Genomic DNA, 20,350 nt, shown 5'->3' with positions numbered 1-20,350 from the left:
TATTGCATATAGCTATTTATTATTTTTACCAATACTACATCACCAAAATGACTGACAACATTTTGACGGAATAAATAAGGTTTAAAATTCAGCTTAATTTTATTGCAAGAAAGCGTGTTTATTTTGTCGAATTATTTTTTTAACTTTTTATTAGAAAATCAACATTTTGAAGTATTTTTTCAAAGATAGTAGAATACCCTATTATTTTTGTATGGTATATAGAGCTGGCAATGTTTTCGCGAGGTAAGAATGAAGTACATCTTGCATCGGATTTATACCATCACGATTGATAAACCACATTCTCTAGATATTAATGACAGTCAATCAATACATACTAATATTGATATTTATTTTGGCAAGTAAAAAGTTATTTTGAAACACATTGTAATATGATATACACATATAAGCCATAGTAAATTCTTCTTTTTCTTTTTTTATAAATAAAATCACAAATAATACGATTTCATAAATAAAATTTATGATTGACATGAAATGCTGATGTTCATTTTTATATTTCACAAAATATTGTGTGTTCGTTGCTATTATTTTTATTTTTAGTAGTTCTTTCTACGAAAATATATACTTAAATATGGGATCGATAGGTGTAACACCGAAAAAAGCTTGTCTTTATTTATGTAGCCCCTAAACTTGGATATCTCCGGCACCGCCTTTGTTTCAAATGAATTTTAGTTTATACGGTCGTTTACTAGACAGAAAGATATTATCCAACCAGACTTTTTACAACATATTTAAACTTTCTTTATCTCTCCAACTTCTCCAAATGAAGCTGATTAGATGAGTTTCAAAGGAGTGCTCCGATTCTTATGAATTTTCGTGGCTTTGTGGGCTAGCAGTGCCATTTGGAAGTGCCAACTTTCCAGTATACAGTTTTTTAATTTCAAAATATCATTAAATTTTTCGAAACTTTAAGGAATTTACTCATCTCTAACAGCTCCATTAAATTGAGTAAGATGATATCGAAGTTTAACTCTATCTTTCCATTTTTTTTATAATTATTTCATGTGTTTAAAAATACGACAAAAAGACAAAAATTTCAATTCCATCAAAAGCATCCACAGAGGCCACCTACATCATTATTTATTAAACTACATTCATATATACAATCACATTTATGATGTGGGTGGAGTCGGTTACTTCGTTCTTACCCAAACGACGACAGTGTGATCAATTTTATGCCCCGTTAACTATTTTGTTCACACTGCCGCTGCCTGGATTCAAACTCGCTAGTTAGAATCATCTTATAAGAAGAAAACATGATCTAAGTGAAGGAGCTTTTTTGCTCACGAGATTTTTACTATATTTATTTTTGTTATCATCAGCCATTTCAATAAAGTTTCTCGCGTTTTTATTATATTAATTTGTATTCTGGGTTCGATGGAATATTTTTCATTCAATTTGAAGCATTTGTGCAATTTTTTTCCTCTATTTATGGTTGTTTGTTTTCTTCTTAATGCAAACCATTCTTACTGTATCAAACATATCTTACAGAATAAAAGGTGGGATTTATTGCAAATTTCATAAGAGAACAGCAGATCGATTTAGTTGCCGGCTCCACCTACTTTGCAGATAACGAATATTTAAAACCAATTAAACTTATTGAATAAATTATTAAAATTTTCCCATTAAAAGTTATATTATTATCAAAAGTAATAATTTTTTAGTATATCAATATTTTATTTTCTATAAATTTTTTGATACTTAACTACAAGTAAACACGCTAAGTACCGATATCGATAGATAATGTACTAACTCATTTGAATTTGATAAAAGGGTAATATTTAATACCAAGGATACAATATATGTTGTTTAATTTTCCAGTTTCTCCACAAATATTGCTATCCATGAAGTAGCAACTATATGAAGAAAAAGTTTTGTTATAAGAAAGCAAAGCAACATAGAGAAAGCGAATCTGTTTTCAAGAAGTAGTGTTTGAAAGTAAAAAATTAGCTTTAACTGATTATTTAGTTGCAAGTTACCTACTGGCGAGTCGCCCTATTAACTCAGTTGGTTAAGGCGTAATCAATTCCGTCCGCGGTATGCTTAGGGTAGCGGGCTCGATTCCCGCCGTCGAAACAAAATTAATTTAATTAATAGTTGTAACGGGCTGGTGTAGTGCATGATATATGCATGAAGGAGGTGCACTCAGCCTTTGAAAACGAGGAGCTGACAAATGAAATTACCAGCGGAAAGGTGATAAAACACTATAGCCTAAGTGTGTCCTTCGTGGACAGCCAATATAACCTAGCCTAACCTACCTACTGGCGGGCATTTTGTTAAGCCATATTTTTTCTTGCCATTATCTTTAAAATCTCGAGAAGGCAAAATTTGAAAAAACGTACGGACATGTATCTCGGAACAAGCCATGTGCTAAATTTCGGCTGCATGATAATAGGTACGCAATAAAGTTTTATTTATTTTTTCCTTTGCTGTAGGTCCAAGTGATTGTGGTAAAAAAGGGGGAGAAAGTATCGTTTATCCCGAGTCATTCAGCTATTACTAGGCACACAGAAAATTTTATATTTGCAAGAGAATCTTGCAAGGTTATCAATGTTTCAAATCACATACATTATTAATTATGCTGTTTCTGGTGTGAGCTATATTGTAAAATATTACTTGTTGAAGGAAGCACCTTGGAATACAATCGACTGAGTGATTCTTGATACGTAAGAGTAAGATTCATAGTACATCACGTCCGTATATCATGAATGGCACTAATAATAGTGTTAAGAAATAACATTAAAGACAGGAGTTATTTTACGACATTATGATATTTAAAAATGGTTTTCAAAGCACACATGAATGTAAATTTTGATCCTTGGAACTACACTCTCCCCTATAAGATTATTGATTTTCAATTAAATAGTTTTTATTTCTGTTTGTAGAAAAATTGAAATTTTAGATAATAACACAGACAAAAATATGATTGAAAATTATTTTTCCATGAACTTCAAAATACAAAAATATTATACTTTAAAAAGTTACTTTTTTGGGTAATTGGCTTAAGATTAAGTTCACATCTCATCGATTTCATTTATTTATAGTATACGTATACGTATTTTGATTTTACCGAAGCTGAAGGATATCATTTTTGATATATAAATAATAGTCTAAAAAATTAAAAAACACAAAGTAAATAATAGTTGAAAAAAAAAACTAAAAAACACGCTTTTGTTACTAACTGAACTAAAAGGTAGAAAATAATTTTTTAAATTCAAAAAAAGTATTTTATCATAAAAAAAAGCGTGGGGTGCTTTTTAATATATTTTATAATGACTTTACTTTTACCAATATCTGTCTATAAAATATTTACAATAATCGAATTTTAGCACCTCACACTTTTTTACAAAAGCGTGTTTTTTAGTTTTTATTAAACCATCTTTTTATATTTCAATTCTTCTTGACCAATTTATCTAGTTGGTTCAACGTAAGCTAATGGTATTTTATAACAATAATTTTGAAGCTTATGTATATATAATTCATACGATTAATACCAGAACAGAATGAAAAAAAAAAGAACGCAATTGGTTTTAAGTGAATATAATCATAAATAATACTTACTGGTACTCCACCAACGCCTATTACGTATAATAATTGTGTCATAAATAAAGCGGCTAATAAGTTCATTAAAGTTGTTCCCGATAAGCTTCTTAAGTCCGAGAATAAACTGTAACAAAAAAACAAGCATTAATTATAGCATTCAAAATTAATAATAAAATTGAGTATATTATTTATTCTATGAAGTACGAACGCAAACTATGAATTTCCGAGCAATGAAGAATAATTTTTTGCTCATTAAGTGACCTCAATTCACTTAATTACCATAACAATATTATTCGAATAGAACTGTTTGAATTGAAATGCAAGATTAGGTATAAAATTCCGATGTAAAAGTGCACCAACTTTTTCTTCGGAAAGCACTTTTTAAAAGTAGACGTGTAAAAAGTCGTCTATTTTACTTTACTCTTCCATTCAAATCTTTCATTGAAAGATACAAAAGAATAAACAAATTTACTAGCAAATATACATGCATACAAGATACGGGCGAAAATCATAACCATTCCTTGACAGTCGGGTAAAAATAGATATATAGAAAATTATGATATAAATTATTTTACGATAAATTAGACGCTATTTTCTTTTTTGTAAAACATTTTTTTATGTTAATGCCAATTATTTAACAAGGTAATTACTTCAGAAATTCTTTTCTTTATAGTTTTATATACTTTATTTGCTAATGAAAATATTCCTTTGTGATGTGTCTGTGACATACACAAAATTCTTTGTGATTTGTGTTTGATTTTATTGTTTGCTATTCCTTTTTAAATTGTCCTTCGTGTCTTAGGTATGTATTGATAAAGTGTTTATGATAATTGAAATTCTATGAATTGCTTTACCAAAATATTTTGCCTTGATAAATACCATATTATTCACACAAAGTAGAAATGAAATTTTTATGTACCCTTTGCCAAACGGATTCCGCTTTTCATGCTTAGAGCTATTTTGTTTTTTATAAAAGTCCATAGCTTCTTTGAATGTTTGTTTTTGATGTCTTAACGAAGTAAGGTCGTAAAACCACGTCTTTTAAAAATTTGGTAAATTTAAAATATGTTGTATGGTAGTTTTGTATCGAAAGTGTTTTTTTCGAGATACCCTCTCGTTTCTGGATAATTCTGTATCATTTCTATCTAAGCAAATATTCTATAAATATATCAACAGTCTGTTACACTAGTTGTAATAATAATTTTCCATAAATTATATCAATTATTCATCCTGCTAATGACAGATTACCCCTAGCAACATCAAATTATATAACATTAATACGTAACTGATTAAGTAAATAATTGCTTATAAGACTGGAAGCCCGCCAGGACACTATTATGTCACTGAAAAATATAAATATGCCTCCAGAAGAAATTATCGTGTGACCTTATTATGCATAGTCTGCCATCTTAAAGTTGAAGTTAATTAACTTTCATAGTATTGGACTGTTTCTTCTCTTCTCGTTAACGGGAGAACGTTTGTTTTGTTTTTATTATAATTGACAACTGACATAGAGGTGTTGCTTAAAAAATATGGCTGACTTTAGGTTGCAAATGTTAAAAAAATGTGTTTTATATGAGATTTGATATTATTTACAACTTTTTCATACTTGTAAGGGAATAAAGTTGTACAATTAAGCGACCGGAGAGTTTGTAAAGGTGTATATTTACCAATTGTGTATGGTGATACCCTTCGAAAAATAATCACTGGCTAATAATGAATGTACCTTTATCCCTTACTGAAATTGTGAATCACTCTCTTTGCCTACATATATATTATAAATATTTATACATTATATACATATATATTATAAATATGAAAGTAAGGATGTTTGTTTGTTTGTTTGTTTGTTTGTTAAGCTTTCAAGCAAAAACTAACGCATGGATTTGAATGAAACTGTACAACAATATAGCTCATACATCAGAATAATACATAAGCTATTATTTTGTAAAAATATATTTAGAAAATAAAAAATAAAAAAATAAAATTTAATTTGACACTTAACTGCTCCATCTATGATCACCATTTTGAATTATAAATTAAAGATTTTTGTAAAAATTTTAAATAGAAAATGTCAAACAATTCATAGCCTTCTGTTCTGATATACTGAATGAATTATGACTAGTTTACACTTTAAAAAAATGAAACTGTGCATATATTTTAGCTGTGAAAACAATCCTTCGAGTGTTATAGAAGGGGGATAAGTTAGATCAAGAAAGATCTAGACTATAAAGCGATGACTTTTACTTTTAAGCCCAGTGAAGCGGGCGGGTATCAAGCTAGTAATACATAAAAATGTAAAGTCTATGTTATTACAAATGTTTTTGATACAATATTATAATTTTACAAATTTACAAAACTTATCTTAATATTCCATGTATAATAAAATCCGAACTAATTTGCATAAAATTTCAATCTTTTTAATGTACATATTCGTATATTTTATAAATGTATGAAACCATATTGTTTTTATTTACCCCTTTTCTATAAAATAACCACCCATAAAATAAGTTAAAACCACCTTCTATATGTGTTATAACCCTTACTCCGAAATTAATTCTAACAATCTGTCTAACCACCATCATAGGCGTTTGTAATAACAACATAAAAACTTAAAGCCAACAAAAACAAACAAATTTGAATGGTGACAATCTCATTCGACAAAATATAAAGTAGAAAACTTTTTTTTATTACATTTGCCTATATTGAATAATATGTTGTATATATTACTAGAATAGTTCGAATATCAGTGTATGTTGAGGTTTATTGTTGGTTAAAGCTCGAAATATTTGTAGTTTTACAATATGGGTAGTGTGTATAATATTCAAAACCTCAGGAAGGTAACAGGAAAACAAGCGAAGATCAAAGAATCATCTAGAAATTAGAGACAACTACATTAAATTTAAAGAAATTTTCAAATTTGTCTCCTTGTTCAAAGCTCTTATTAGATCAATAATTTCTTGTAAAAACAAAAAATTTTCTCAACTTTTTTGGAACAACTTTTTGTGTGTAGAAAGTTAGAGAAAAACAGGTTAAAATATCTATTTTAATGAAATTTATCGAAGATAAATATATTATCATTCATTATTTTATAAAGGAAAAATTTTCTTCTTCAAAACATTAAAAATAAAACAAAACTCATAAACTTTTCAAATTTTATTGTTCTTTTTTAACACTTTGTAAATTTTAAGTAAAACCAAGTTCTTTAATGATACAAATAATTTGTGGGTACTATAGTATGCAAATTTGTAATCAAGATTTTTGAAGTTTAGAACCGATTTGTTTTAAAAATTATTTGTAAAGTTAATTGATAGTATTTTTCTTTTCGAAAATTTTCGTTTTATAGACATCTTCCTGTTCTAGGATTGCAATTCTAAAAACTGATGTTAAAATTGACCAGATATTTTTTGTTTTAACGAGTAATTACTGGTGACCATTTCTACATGAGAATTTTTACCATTTTTACCATTTTTTAAATGAACTTACGCCACACTATCCTGATTTATTTAAGAATTCGGACCTTTCGTGTAACATAAAATACTTTACATACATTATTTATATTCTGATAATAAATTTTTACAACTTTCATAATATTTATTTTGACTGTGTGCGTTGTAACTTAAAAACACAAATTGTTATTAGTCACATTATTTATTTAATGTAAGATTAACATTTTAAGTTCGTTACTTGAAGTCAAATTGAGGATTTTATATTACGTCAATCATTGGAAAACGAATATTTAACCCTTCAGAACGGTTGCGTAGAGAGATTCTCTCACGCAAACGGAAAATTTTTTCATAAAATTTCATGCTTTACAGGATAGTGAATAAATTTTTTTTCCGGTCAGTAGAGTCGGTAAAAAAAACAATCGCAATTCGGATGGCTTCGTTATACGGGTATCTCTTACCATGAATATGAAATATACCAAGGTATACCTAGTTTAGTCCCAAGTTTGTAGCGCTTAAAAATATTGATACTATGAACAAAATTTTGGTATAAGTGTTCATAAAATCACCTAATTAGTCCATTTCCGTTTGTCTGTCCGTCTGTCATCAAGATTACTCAAAAACAAAAAGAGATATCAAGCTGAAATTTTTATAGCGTGCTGAGGGCGTAAAAAGTGAGGTCGAGTTCGTCATTAGCAACAGAAGGCAATTGGGTCTTGGGTCCGTAGGACCCATCTTGTAAACAGTTAGAGATTGAACAAAAGTTAAAATGTAAAAAATGTTCCTTATAAAAAAATAAACATCTTCTGTTTAAAACATTTTTTCATAAACATCACTGTTTACCCGTGAGAGCGCAAATTGTATAGTATGTATTATATGGGAATATCAGTTATATACATGTGATATGTATGTATGTGTATAATTCAAAAATTGACTCAGTCAATTGTTTGTTTTCACTTGTTTTGATACTCTTTAACATTGCTTATTTCAAATCAAATACCGTAAATATAGTGGTCATATGTAAAAGTAAAGGTCACTAGAAATAATGTCTACTATGTCTGTGTCTATGTGTTGAATTATGTTATTTAAAATATTATTTCTTTTTTTGTTAACAGCATTTTTAATTATTCACATTCTACGAAATTCAAATAATTAAATATTTCTGTGAACTGTAAAACAAAGTATGTTGTTATATGTTTAATACAGGGCATCCTAAAAGCAGGAAAATGGTGAATGGGGTATGAAATTCTAAGAAGAGAAACCTTCTGATGTTTTACCACCGTTAGCACTCCTGCTGTTCTTAAACAGCTCAAAATAGTTCATGGAGTAGTGGCCGGAGATGAGCGAACCCCTTTTTCTGTAACAACGAATCTCATGGTTTGAGTGGCCCACCCTAGGACAGTCACTCTAACCTAACCTAACCTAGAGTCGTCTTTCGTCATTCGCCAGCTTAATAAGCTTTAAAATAACTTTTAAATCATGGAATTTGGTACCCAAGAAAAATCGGGCAAGAGAAATAATATAAAAGATAATATAGCGATGCCCTAATAGTTTTTAGAGGCACGTATCAAAAACCCTAGACAACTTTTCGTCTTAGAATTTCATCTCCTATTCACTATATTTCTGCTTTTCACTACTTTTAGGACGTACTGCATATGTAATACAATTTTCGTCATATATATATATATATATATATATATATATATATATATATATATATATATATATATATATATATATATATATATATATATATATTTCATTCGGTTGTTAATAAAAAGAATGGTGTATTTTTTTAATGCAAAAAACTTTTAATTTTATTTTTTAGTTTTATGTGTAAATAACAGAATATATCATTTACAATGGCTATGTCAAATTCATGGCAATGCAATGCCATAATAATTGAAAATGTTTTTTACTATTATGTGAAGAGGTTGACATGGACAAGCAAAAAGGAAAAAGAGTGAAAATTTTATATAGTAGATTTTATTCAAGTTGTATAAAGCTGTATAAAATAATAAGCTATTTGACCGTATGAAAAATAATGTCCTTATCAATTTGGTGCTCTCACCAAAATACTCATAAGTACCAAATATAATAATTTATTGATAATCGTAGTATTACCTTAACATGCATCAAGTTCGATAATATTTTTGACTTTCCGAAATCTCCGTTTAAGAATAATAATACAAAAATATATTTTTTCAATTTTGATGGTGAATTATGAATTATGAAAATATTTCTGAAAATTGAGAATTTACTTTAATTATTCAGCTTTCGATATTTTGAAAACCAAGGCAGATATCGTAAAATTCGTATTTTTCGTCTACATTCATAATAAAATCTATTATCAAAAATTAAAACAAGATAAAAATAATTTCAATCCTAAATCTAGCTCGCTCGTACATTCCTTATATGGATGGAGACACTTGATTTTTTTTTTTCTATGTCATTGCTAATATAGTTACATACTATTAAAAAGTTTTTTATTTTTTATTTTTCATGGATTTGTATTTTTTAAGTTAAATTTATCAAAAACTTTCAAAATATGTCGTTTCTTGAGGTTTCTCCATTAGAGTAAGGAATTTTATATCGATATATTCAATGATTTTTTACTTAAAAATTTGCATGAATACCTAAGCTGAAATTTTTACCACATATTACTTGGTACCTAACTCGGTCTTGCCTGGCCATACTTGGCAAATACAATGTTGGATATTGTATGCATCTAGTAATTAATACACTGTTGTATTCGAAAGCGTCTTTTTTTAAATAGTTTTTGTACTCAAAACTTTGGTTAAAATATACAAGGGCTGTTTTTGTATCTACAAATTTCTAGTATAAGAGCTAGCAACGCCACGAAAAAGTTGATTTCAAGACTACTATGGATTTTGGATTTTTATTTTGTGTTGAAAATTAAGCAGAAATGAAGTATGCCTGGCACCTGAGATTAGTTTGCAAGTGTACATAAATAACCAAAATTGCGAAAATTTCTAAATTCATTTTAAGATAATTTTTATCAAATTATTTTTATCATGCGCTCTTACCCTGGTAGAAATGATTTGGGGTACCTGATAGGGTTTCGTTGAATTTGCCCGGTTTGATATTAGTGCCTGACTAACCAACCCGGCTATTTCCCTGACCAGAATGTAAAGCGTTTTGGGAGGGTCTTATCTTAAATGACTGACCGGGGAAACCGCCGGGACACAATTCAAACATCCGACCTGGCGGTTGTTCGTCTTCATGATCGGAAAAGGACCACGAAATCCGACCGGGTAATTAGATAATTACCCTGGCTGTTTACCCGAACAGAATGTAATGTGTTTTGAGAGGGTCTTAGCTTAAATGCCCGATCGGAAAAATGGTTAACGATATTTTGCCGGGTTAGTTGCCTGGTTTTGTCAATAGTAATCAGGAAAGCGCGTTCAGCTGTTGCGGTTGCCTGTTCGGGCTCACGTACTCGGGTTCACTTTATATACCCGGTCAGTTGTCCCGGTTGGGATAAGATATTCGGGCTAACGATACTAGTTACCTTGCAGGTTTTGCATAAGTTGGGGCAGTATAATCAGCCCCGGTCTGTCACGTCATCGGGTCTTCTTTTCATTCCCTGATCGGGCCCTGGTTGCAAGTCGGGCAGTAATCGGGCACTTTCTACCAGGGTAACGATATATATTGTAACTACCAGAGAGTTTTACCGTTGCTAACACCGCGCCAAATATTAATCTAATAATTAAAAAAAAAAAAAAAACAAAAAAAAAACGAATGTATAATTTTAATTTGCAAAACAGAAATTCTATTGCTTTATCGTAGTGCATCCATCAGTAATTAACACAACCACTCTCAGATGAAAGACGTACGACATCCATTAATAGTTTCAATGAAAGAAATGAAATTTGTGAAATTCAGTCATCTTAAAATAAAATTTGCGAAAATATTTCCAGCTCTCGAACCATATTCACATTTTTAATGAAATATATAAGTCAAAAAAGCTAATATATCCAAAACCGCATTGTTAATTAAAAATGTAGTTGAAATATGGTATTGAAATCATGGAGAATGTGGTTTGTTAGTAGAATAATTGACATTCAATTATTCAACATATCATTTCCATATATTTTTTAAAAGCGCTTCCACAATTTTACTATTTAACTACCTCTTTACTACTCTCTTTACACGAGGCCATAGGCAGGAAAACAGATAGAAGACAGAAGAGTGAATACATTTATTTTCTCGTTTATAATAAGGCTCATTTCGTTAACTGGTTCAAATACACGATTGCCATCTGTTGATGCTTAAGTGAACCAAGTCGATCAATATGAGATCTATGCAACTCAGTTTGAAACTATAACTCGTAATGTCTTCCTTGGAAGTGCTCGACCGTACTCTTACCCACAGACATGTCCATTTAAAACTTACGGCTAAATCAAAGATATATTCAACAAGGGATTCTTGGTCGGGGGTAAGGTTTTTATACTTTAAAAAGATGTCGGGATTAGGTTGGGCAAGTATCAATATTCTCGAATAATTTTTATGATGAAAAAAACGCTATGTGTTTGAAATTAATATTTAGTTTGAAATTATGAATATTATCATAAATAGTGAGAGTGAAAATATTAGAGCAGAGATATAATATTTTAAACACAAGTTTTTTTTTAATTTACTGAGTAAGACTTATATTAAACTAACGAAAGTATACGAATAGGCCCGAAAATTTTCGAAGTACGTATTTTTTTGCTTATACATTTACTCTCGTGACGAGAGAATTTCTCAAAGATTTTGAAGCACAAAAAAAATATTTTTAAAACTTGGTTGGTAAATTGGTTGAGAAAATCTTAAAATTCATGATTCGAAACTAGATAAAATTATATGAAGATAAAAAAGTTTCCACCACATTTACTACTTGAAAAATAAAAGTTATTTATGTTTAAAATCGAACGTGAGTGCAAGTGCTGACGGGTTGAAAGCTCTGCAGAAAGTTTTGTATTTACACGGAGGTGGCTCAACTCAGTATATTAAGTTAATTAATAATGATAAGCCATAAAAAAAAAATGAACAAAAATTTTAATTATACAAAATATTTCATTATTTTATAAATACAAAACCAACAAATTAATTAACTTAATTTTATATTAAAACAAAATGAACAATAATTCAAACGAAAAATATATCACGTTGCATGTATTTAAAAGAAAACGTATGAAAGGAAATTAAAAAGTTTCATATACTAAAGGAAAATTAATTTTCCTACAATCAATAGACCAATAATTATACGTAATTTATTAAGTATTGTTGTTGTTAATAAAGTTTTTTTATTAAATATCGTATCACATAAAATTCCAAGTAAAAACACACGTACAACGATAAAAAAAAAGAAACTATAATTTTAGTGTAAACGTTTCCTTTGCTTTTGTAACATAAATATTGCAAAGAAAATGATTTTTCATAGAAAGTAAACTATAAAAAGAAACAGGTATATTTTAAAAAATAGAGCACGTAATCAAGAAGATGCTTGTTATAGAAAAGGAACAAAAAACTTGATAAATCCACTGTTGAAAATTTTCACAAAGTTGAAATACTATTTTTACAATTTCTGCAAATACATTTTCTCCACCCAACATCCTGAGAAATTATTATATAAGTGAAAACCTGATAAGCACTTTTTGCACTTTTTGGGATGAGAAAAAAGTCATGAACTCGTGTGATTTGAACCTGTCTGGCGGTTCAGTGGTATCCCGGCTGAACTGTTCAGTGGTATCCCGGTTGCTACCTGCAAATTTTCAACTCCCTGTCTTTTATAGTCTTGGAGAAAATAGACATCAAATTTTTGTACTAATTTGCGCCCTCGCGGATAAACAAATATGCTTACGAAAAAATGTTTCAAGAAAAAGTTGTTTATTTTGTCATAATGAACATTTTTTACATTTAAACTTATGCTCTATCTCTTACGATTTACAAGATGGTAGCTATCAAAATTTCACAGACACGCGAAAATGAAGTAATGAGGTGTTTTTATGAACACCTATGCCCAAATTTTGTTCATTGCATCAATTTTCTAAGCGTAACAAACTTGGAACTAAAATTATTAACTTGATATAGATTTTCATATATAACAGGATATAAAAATCCGTTTGTGTTCGCTTGTATTATCCTCGTAATTTCATCGAGCAAAAAAAAATAACTTTACAAATTGATAAACTAAAGAAAAGCTATTAAAAATGATAATTAACCAATAACTTAATTTCCCGACCACCCTAATTGAAGTATTATAAAACTGTCAAATATGTACGTGTTATATAATTGTGTAATATTATAACGTAATCACATTCTTAGTAAAACTATTTCTCCTTTACATATTCTTGTTAGTTCGAAACTAATTTAAGTCAGTTAATAGAATTGTAGAAATGTTTTCAAATTTGTTCATTTCGATAAAATATTAACAGTACCTAACTAGATATTGGATATTTAATGAAATTTTTGTCAAAGAGAAAAAGTAGGTGGTACACTGAAGTACAAATCTAATATAATGGAACTCTAATATTAGCACAGTATATACTATAGCAAACCAGTTTGTAATATTAGTACAGTAAAAGATGTTACAAAAATCGGCTAATAAAAGAAAATGAAAGAAACCGCTCGCATTTTGCTTAAACCTCATGAAATGTGTTTCTTAGGTGTCAAATATCATTAGTAACGTATGAGTTAGTGATGCAAATGTTTCTATTTGTTAATAAACAATAAATTTTGTATTCAACTAGCTGTTAAACCCGCTTCGCTGGGTTGTTTTTGCACATATAAATATCAAAATTGTTAAATGAAAGACTTTTTTTTTAATTCTCTCTGTGTGTACGGAACAGTAAGATTTTTTTGGCCGATCCCAATATTAAGTCTACACTCTCTGTGTGTACGGAAAAGTAAGGGAAAGATCGATAGAAACCCATGGAACATTCCAGAATATTCGAGAAAGTTCTAGAAAATTCGATAGAAATCCATAGAACATTCCAGAATGTTCGAGAAAATTCTAGAAAATTCGATAGAAATCCATAGAACATTCCAGAATGTTCGAGAAAATTCTAGAAAATTCGATACAAATCCATAGAACATTCCAGAATGTTCGAGAAAATTCTAGAAAATTCGACAGAAACCCATGGAACATTCCAGATTGTTCGAGAAATTTTGATAAAATTCAATAAAAATCCATACAACATTCGAGAATATTCGAGAAAGTTCTAGAAAATTCGATAGAAATCCATAGAACATTCCAGAATGTTCGAGAAAATTCTAGAAAATTGTACTATTGACAGTGGGGCCTATTGTACTATTAGAACTATTTTTTTAATCTATTTTCTATGAATTCCTAGATCATTTTTAATTCCACCCCCACCAAACTCCCTTATTCACAATGGGAGCCTAAGGGCTACCCGATGACATAATCCCCTATCGAAGGTCAATGGTTAGTTTTAGGAAAAATCGGGTACATACAAACAATCACTCTCTTTTTATATATATATATAGATTAAACAATCAATGTTAAAATTCACTTAAAAAATTAGTAATTAGGCAACTTGTAAGACGTAAATGTTAAGTGTTTGTCAAAAAATCGAAAACTATTATACACTTATAACGTATACGTCATTCAAGTTGCCTATTTATTAATTTTGTAACTCAAGTTTAACATTGATCGTTTCATTGAATTAACAATTTATTATTTATTAACAAATAGAAACGTTTACGCTACTAACTCATGCGTTCCTAATGATATTTGACAACTAAGAAACACTTTCCATGAGGTTTTAGTAAAATGAGAGCGGTTTCTTTCATTTTCCTTTATTTGTGACATCTTTAACTGTACTTTATTCAGCCAATGAATTAAATCTGCAGAAATCTGCAGGCTAGTATTATGGAGTAGTGAAAATGTCCTTGATTCCACTATTTAAGAAAAAACGTCTTTGTAACCTTGTTAATTGACATTGCGTGTCAAAAATCACCTTGTAATTTGAAACAAAACATAAACTAAATGTAATAAATATGTATTGTATATACTTATATTTTTATTTGTCATAAATTTTAATTAAGTTTGCGACCTTACTTATTATTATTTTTCACAATACTTTTGTTTTAGACAGCAAAAAAAAAAAGCTTTCAATGTTTATATGTTCTTTAATGAATGATAAAATGAAATAGCCTAAACTATAAAACCCAACTGGCAGGTCATTTATTTAAATATTATGATAGTTTTGCGTGACTAGGATTTTTTATTTTATATTTCTATAATATTTTGTTGTACTATGAATATTTACTAGACAAGAATACACTTATTTATATTTTAGTGAATCAATACTAGGAAAATGGTGTATTTTTGACAAAATGAACAAAATTAAAACCATTTAATGTATTTTTTATTCCAAAATTTGAGCTTAAAATATTTTTGGATCAAAAGTATTCATTTATAATTCAAGATTAGAGTTTTAAAGGTTTTAACTAGAAAGAAGTTTTCTTTTAAGGTGTTTGTTTCCCTACAGTATTGTAAAAAAACTTTTGGTTTATTGCGCGGTACATACATATAAACCAAATACATGCTTTGTAGTCAAATAATGTTTTATTTTTAGCTTTGCAATACCATGCAACTACAAAAATATATAATATATTGTGTTCAAGTGCTGCTTATAAATTTGATAGTATAGATATCACTCTTCAATCATCAATATTCTAACTAAAGTCGTCTTTGTTCATCAAATAATGGATCTTCGATGAATTCATAATTAAATTAAAATTTTGTTTTTATATCTTCGACAACCTGATATTTTTATGGTATTATTATAAACTACAAGATTGTCTAAATATTTTAGATAGTTTTTTATCACAAGATTTTTTTATATAGAAATATCCAATAGAAAAGAATAACATACATGATTCATCATTTTTTCAGCCAAAAATAATAATAAAGAAGCTCGATGACCTAGGAATTTTTTGTGATTTTTGGAAACTTTGTTAATCAAAAAATGTATTTATAAAGTTTTATTGAAATCTCTAGTATTATTCAATCCTTGCATATCTCCTTAAACTATAGCATATCAGCTTAAACTGTACTCGAAGTAAAGAGTATTTAAAGTTTTATTCTTAAATATAGCAAATAAAAGGTATAAAATAAGAAAATATTACAACAAATGTGACAAATTATTGAATCAAGAATTTACTGATTGTTGTAAGCAAGTGGTTTAAATACTTCGAAAATATTTACTTTCTACCATGTTAAGAACATATTTTCCTGAACCAAGGACATATTTCTTGCAACCAGTACTTTTTTTACAGAGTAGGTAATATGGCATTCGTTTTTCGATGTTAAATACGATCATAAAATTCATTCAATGATCTTTGGAAAACTGATAAAGTACTAGCTGATTTCAAGAACAGCCAGAAAAACATTGGAGAATTGTGAAAATCAATTTTTGGTATGTTACATACACTCAAGTCACTGACAAATGCTACACAACTCTAGCTAAAACTAAGAGTCCCTTAACAGAAGCGAGAAAAATAAGGTATTATCGTTAGTCAAAAAAAAATTAGGAAATTTGAAAAAAGTAAAAATTTATGTAAAAATATACTTAAATATTCTGATTTCGAGTCATAAAAGCACTTTTTTCTTTTAAAATATTAAAATTAAAAATCGTAATTTTTAAACTGTATATCACTTGACCTAAAGCTCGGGCAAGCCCTGCTGTGATGTTATAGCGGTATGAGCCATAGACCATCAGTTAGTTCAGTGTAGACAGTTGGGCATAATATATACATAGATAAGTATTTATATTTATATTATAATCAGATGTCTATGAACATATCTGTCAAAATTATTTGTGTTATTTCGTATAGTGATACCCATATTACGTCATCGAATTGGATGACCGCGTTTTTGACAGTTTAAAAAAGGTTTAAAATTTAATTTAAGTTTTTAGCAAGAAAGCGTGTATATTTTTCCGAAATAAATTTTTTGTGGCTTTTTATTAGCAAAATCAACATGTTGAAGTACTTTTCCAAAAATAGTGGAATACTCTATTACGGCATTGACAAATTTTCTCACGATAATGTTATTTTTTTTCCAAGCATCGTTCATTTTACCCCGTCATATTAAAATTTTATCAAATAATTTATTTATAAGCACTTGTGACTGTTGATTGTTTCTATGTTCATTTGCACTTTGCTCGTTTGAAAGTTGGTACCTTATAAAAGTAGATAATAATAACAATAATATAAGCTCCAATGAGAGGGAAATACACAGATACCAAATAGCTACCTATTAAAATTTTCAAATATTTATAATCGGCTTATATTTTATTTAAAATCATTGTATAAAATATGACACAATTATAATGTTTTTTGTTTTATCGTGGTAGACATTATTATTATTATTATTATTACATACGTAGTATAGCTGAAGTAGCTATTTATACACACGAGCGCGTTTATTTCACTAATTTATTAAAATAAATCAGCTTAAAAAAATCATTATTGCTTCTGTTTATCAGTGAGTACAGAACATTAATTTACAGAGTGATTATTTTTTAAGTTTCAAGCTCATTTTAATGAGAAAGGTAAGAATATGAATAATTATTTTTAACAAATTTTCGTCACGGTGACCCCATCCGTACAGGTCTAAGAACACTCTTCGTTAAATTACCTTTCAAACAAAACCAAAAAAAATATAAATCGGTTCATCCGTTTTAGTGCAACGATGCCACAAACAGACCGGCAGGCAGACACACACACATAGAGGTCAAACTAGGCTTATAACCCTTTTTTTTAGCTCGGGGGCTAACAAATGATAAAATAGGCCTTTTTATTTTTGGAGACATCAAATAAATCTAGTTTTATTTTTAAATACAAACTTTTGTTTGGCAAGTTTTACTCACGGACAGATACATTAATTTTCTGTTGCGGAAAATAAGGATTCGAGGTTAGTCAAACAAATATCGGGAGATTAACCGGGCAACCAGACACAGTAGGATTAAGTGGAGAGACGAACATGCAAATGTTTTTCCAGAAAATTCACTAGTTTTTCGATTTAAAAAAAATTTGTACCAAAAACTATTATTTTGAGAATGTATTGGTGAAACATTTTCTTGATGGAAACTGAAAATATCCAAAAATCAGATGCCAAAATTCAGGCCTAGAAAAAATTCTTCAAAGAACCAGAATCTGCTACAAAAAGTGTGCAGCTACAAAAAGTATTTAACCTGGAAGACGTTCTCGGCAAATAAAACTAGGCATATATTTTTCGTTCTGAAAGATCCTTGTTTTATTGCTTTTTGATATTCCAATCCGTTGTTGAAAAAATTGGTTAAAAACTTTTAAAAAAATCACATTGTATATTATTTTTCTCTTTACCTTAATATTGAAAAAGTAATTTAATTGGATATTGTATTCAAAATTTATGTATACTCACGTTCAATATAATTGAATATGTTAGAATTATCGGAGAAATATTTGCAGAAAATACCACAGTTTACTTTTAACATAAAGATAAATATTAAAAAATCTTTGCCTATTCAAACAATAAGAGGTAAATTTTGAGCGTATGTTGGATTTATCGAATAAATTGGTAATGAAGGCATTATATACTTTCTCTAACCGAAAACTTTCTCTACTCCACAGTTAGAATATTGTGGTTGAAGAGAGATAACTATATAATAACAGAATTATATACAATTTATCGTACAGCCTAACAGTTGAGTTGTATAATATAGAAAAATATTATAAATTATTTCATTACCAGCTTATATACTCTTACCATTAATATAATCCAAAACATTACAAAATTGTAGTAAGACAACAACTTTAAATAAATATTAACTATTTATGTAAATATTATTTCTTATCCTTAAACTATAAACAATATTCTATCATATATATTTCTTTCTCATCGTTTTCAAAACTAACAAACTTTTTCTAATAAAAGTTTCTAAAGGATTAAGCCGAACATGATGGTTTTAAAAATATAAAAGTTCAGCAAGCGATTGTGATAAAATTTTATGCATATTAATAATTGCTTATTTTATTTTACGCAAAAAAAGTTATTTCGCCAACAAAATGTAATTTTTTCTCAAATGCTTTAGTTTAAATCATAAACCTTTACACAAATTTTGTAGATTTGTGAAACTGATTTCTTTTTGAAGTGGAAACTTCTGTTTCGCATCAGGTATGAATATGCAAACAAAAATTAGTTATTCAATTGAAGAAACGACAACTATGTAATAATGTAATTAAAGCTGCACAATTAACTATTAACTAAGTGATTCTAATCTTTGGTGACTTCTTATAACTGGTCATAGATGGCGCTTGATATAAAAGTAGAAAACATTATGAATTTTATTGATTTGTTCATATTTTTATAATAATAATTATTATGATAGTTTTTATACACACCTTAATACGTATTTCAATTTACAAATTATGAAATGTTTATTATTCATACTGTAATTAATTAAAACTTAAGGTTGTTTACGCGATATTTGAGTAGCGTCAGAAAATTCTAAATTTTTTGTGTACTTACTAAAGACATGATTATACAATTACCCTTAAAATTTGAATCTGATTGACCGGCTAGAATCCGAGATAAATTTATTGAAAAGTTCGATATTTAACATGTATGGTATACACTCTTTATACTTTTGCATCAGTTATTAATTTATAAAAAACAAACTAACTATCAGATATTTTCCAAAAACTAACAGACTATTAATAGATTTGTTTCGATTCTAAATAAAAAATTAAAAGGAAAATTTTGACCGTCTTGTTATTTTTTAAAAATAGTTTAAAGTTCAATAATTTATAAGCAAGTATACATAGTAGCGAGTCAGACAGAAAGAAGTAGTAGCGAGTCAGAGAAGAGTGTTAGGATTGGTGTTGTATACGTACACATGAATATTGTATGTGTAACGTCTCCACGAGTACAGGCTTGCTTAAATATTATGGATCACTTAGCTACAAGCTCGTATACTTTTACAGCGCGCATATTCCATAATATTTATATATATTGTACCACGACAACTTTCTTAAAAAACAACAAAAAAAGTTTTTACTTCAGCTGACTGACTGGTTATCGTTTTTTGCTTCAAAACCACAAAATTTTAGCACACTATCTATTTTTGATTGACAATGAATTAAAAAATAAAGAAGATTATTTGTAAAAAAAAAATTCTCTCTGATAATATTCATTCGATCAAATTAACATCATTCATTATTGAAAGTATTCAAGTGTGGTGTATTAATTTTTTACTTAATTAAAAAAATTATTCAACTATGTAATCAGTTTAGGTAAAAACTTTCTCTTTTATTTTATCACAATCAAA

The 20,350-nt window shown here is 28.4% G+C and overlaps 1 protein-coding gene across 1 annotated transcript in view; it reads right to left on the bottom strand.

The window, feature by feature from the left end:
- Nucleotides 1-20,350, bottom strand: part of LOC123294076 (adhesion G protein-coupled receptor E3-like) — a 202,633-nt gene that overhangs the window by 79,800 nt on the left and 102,483 nt on the right. The window contains exon 2 of the mRNA XM_044875152.1: nt 3,580-3,685. Coding sequence (XP_044731087.1) covers nt 3,580-3,685 — 106 coding nt within the window. The remainder of the gene's footprint in view (nt 1-3,579; nt 3,686-20,350) is intronic.

Source organism: Chrysoperla carnea, chromosome 1 (genome assembly GCF_905475395.1).
Source record: "Chrysoperla carnea chromosome 1, inChrCarn1.1, whole genome shotgun sequence".
In the NCBI taxonomy this organism is placed as follows: Eukaryota; Metazoa; Arthropoda; class Insecta; order Neuroptera; family Chrysopidae; genus Chrysoperla; species Chrysoperla carnea.
Note: the sequence above shows the minus strand (reverse complement) of the source record. Positions and strands in the feature narration are given on the sequence as shown.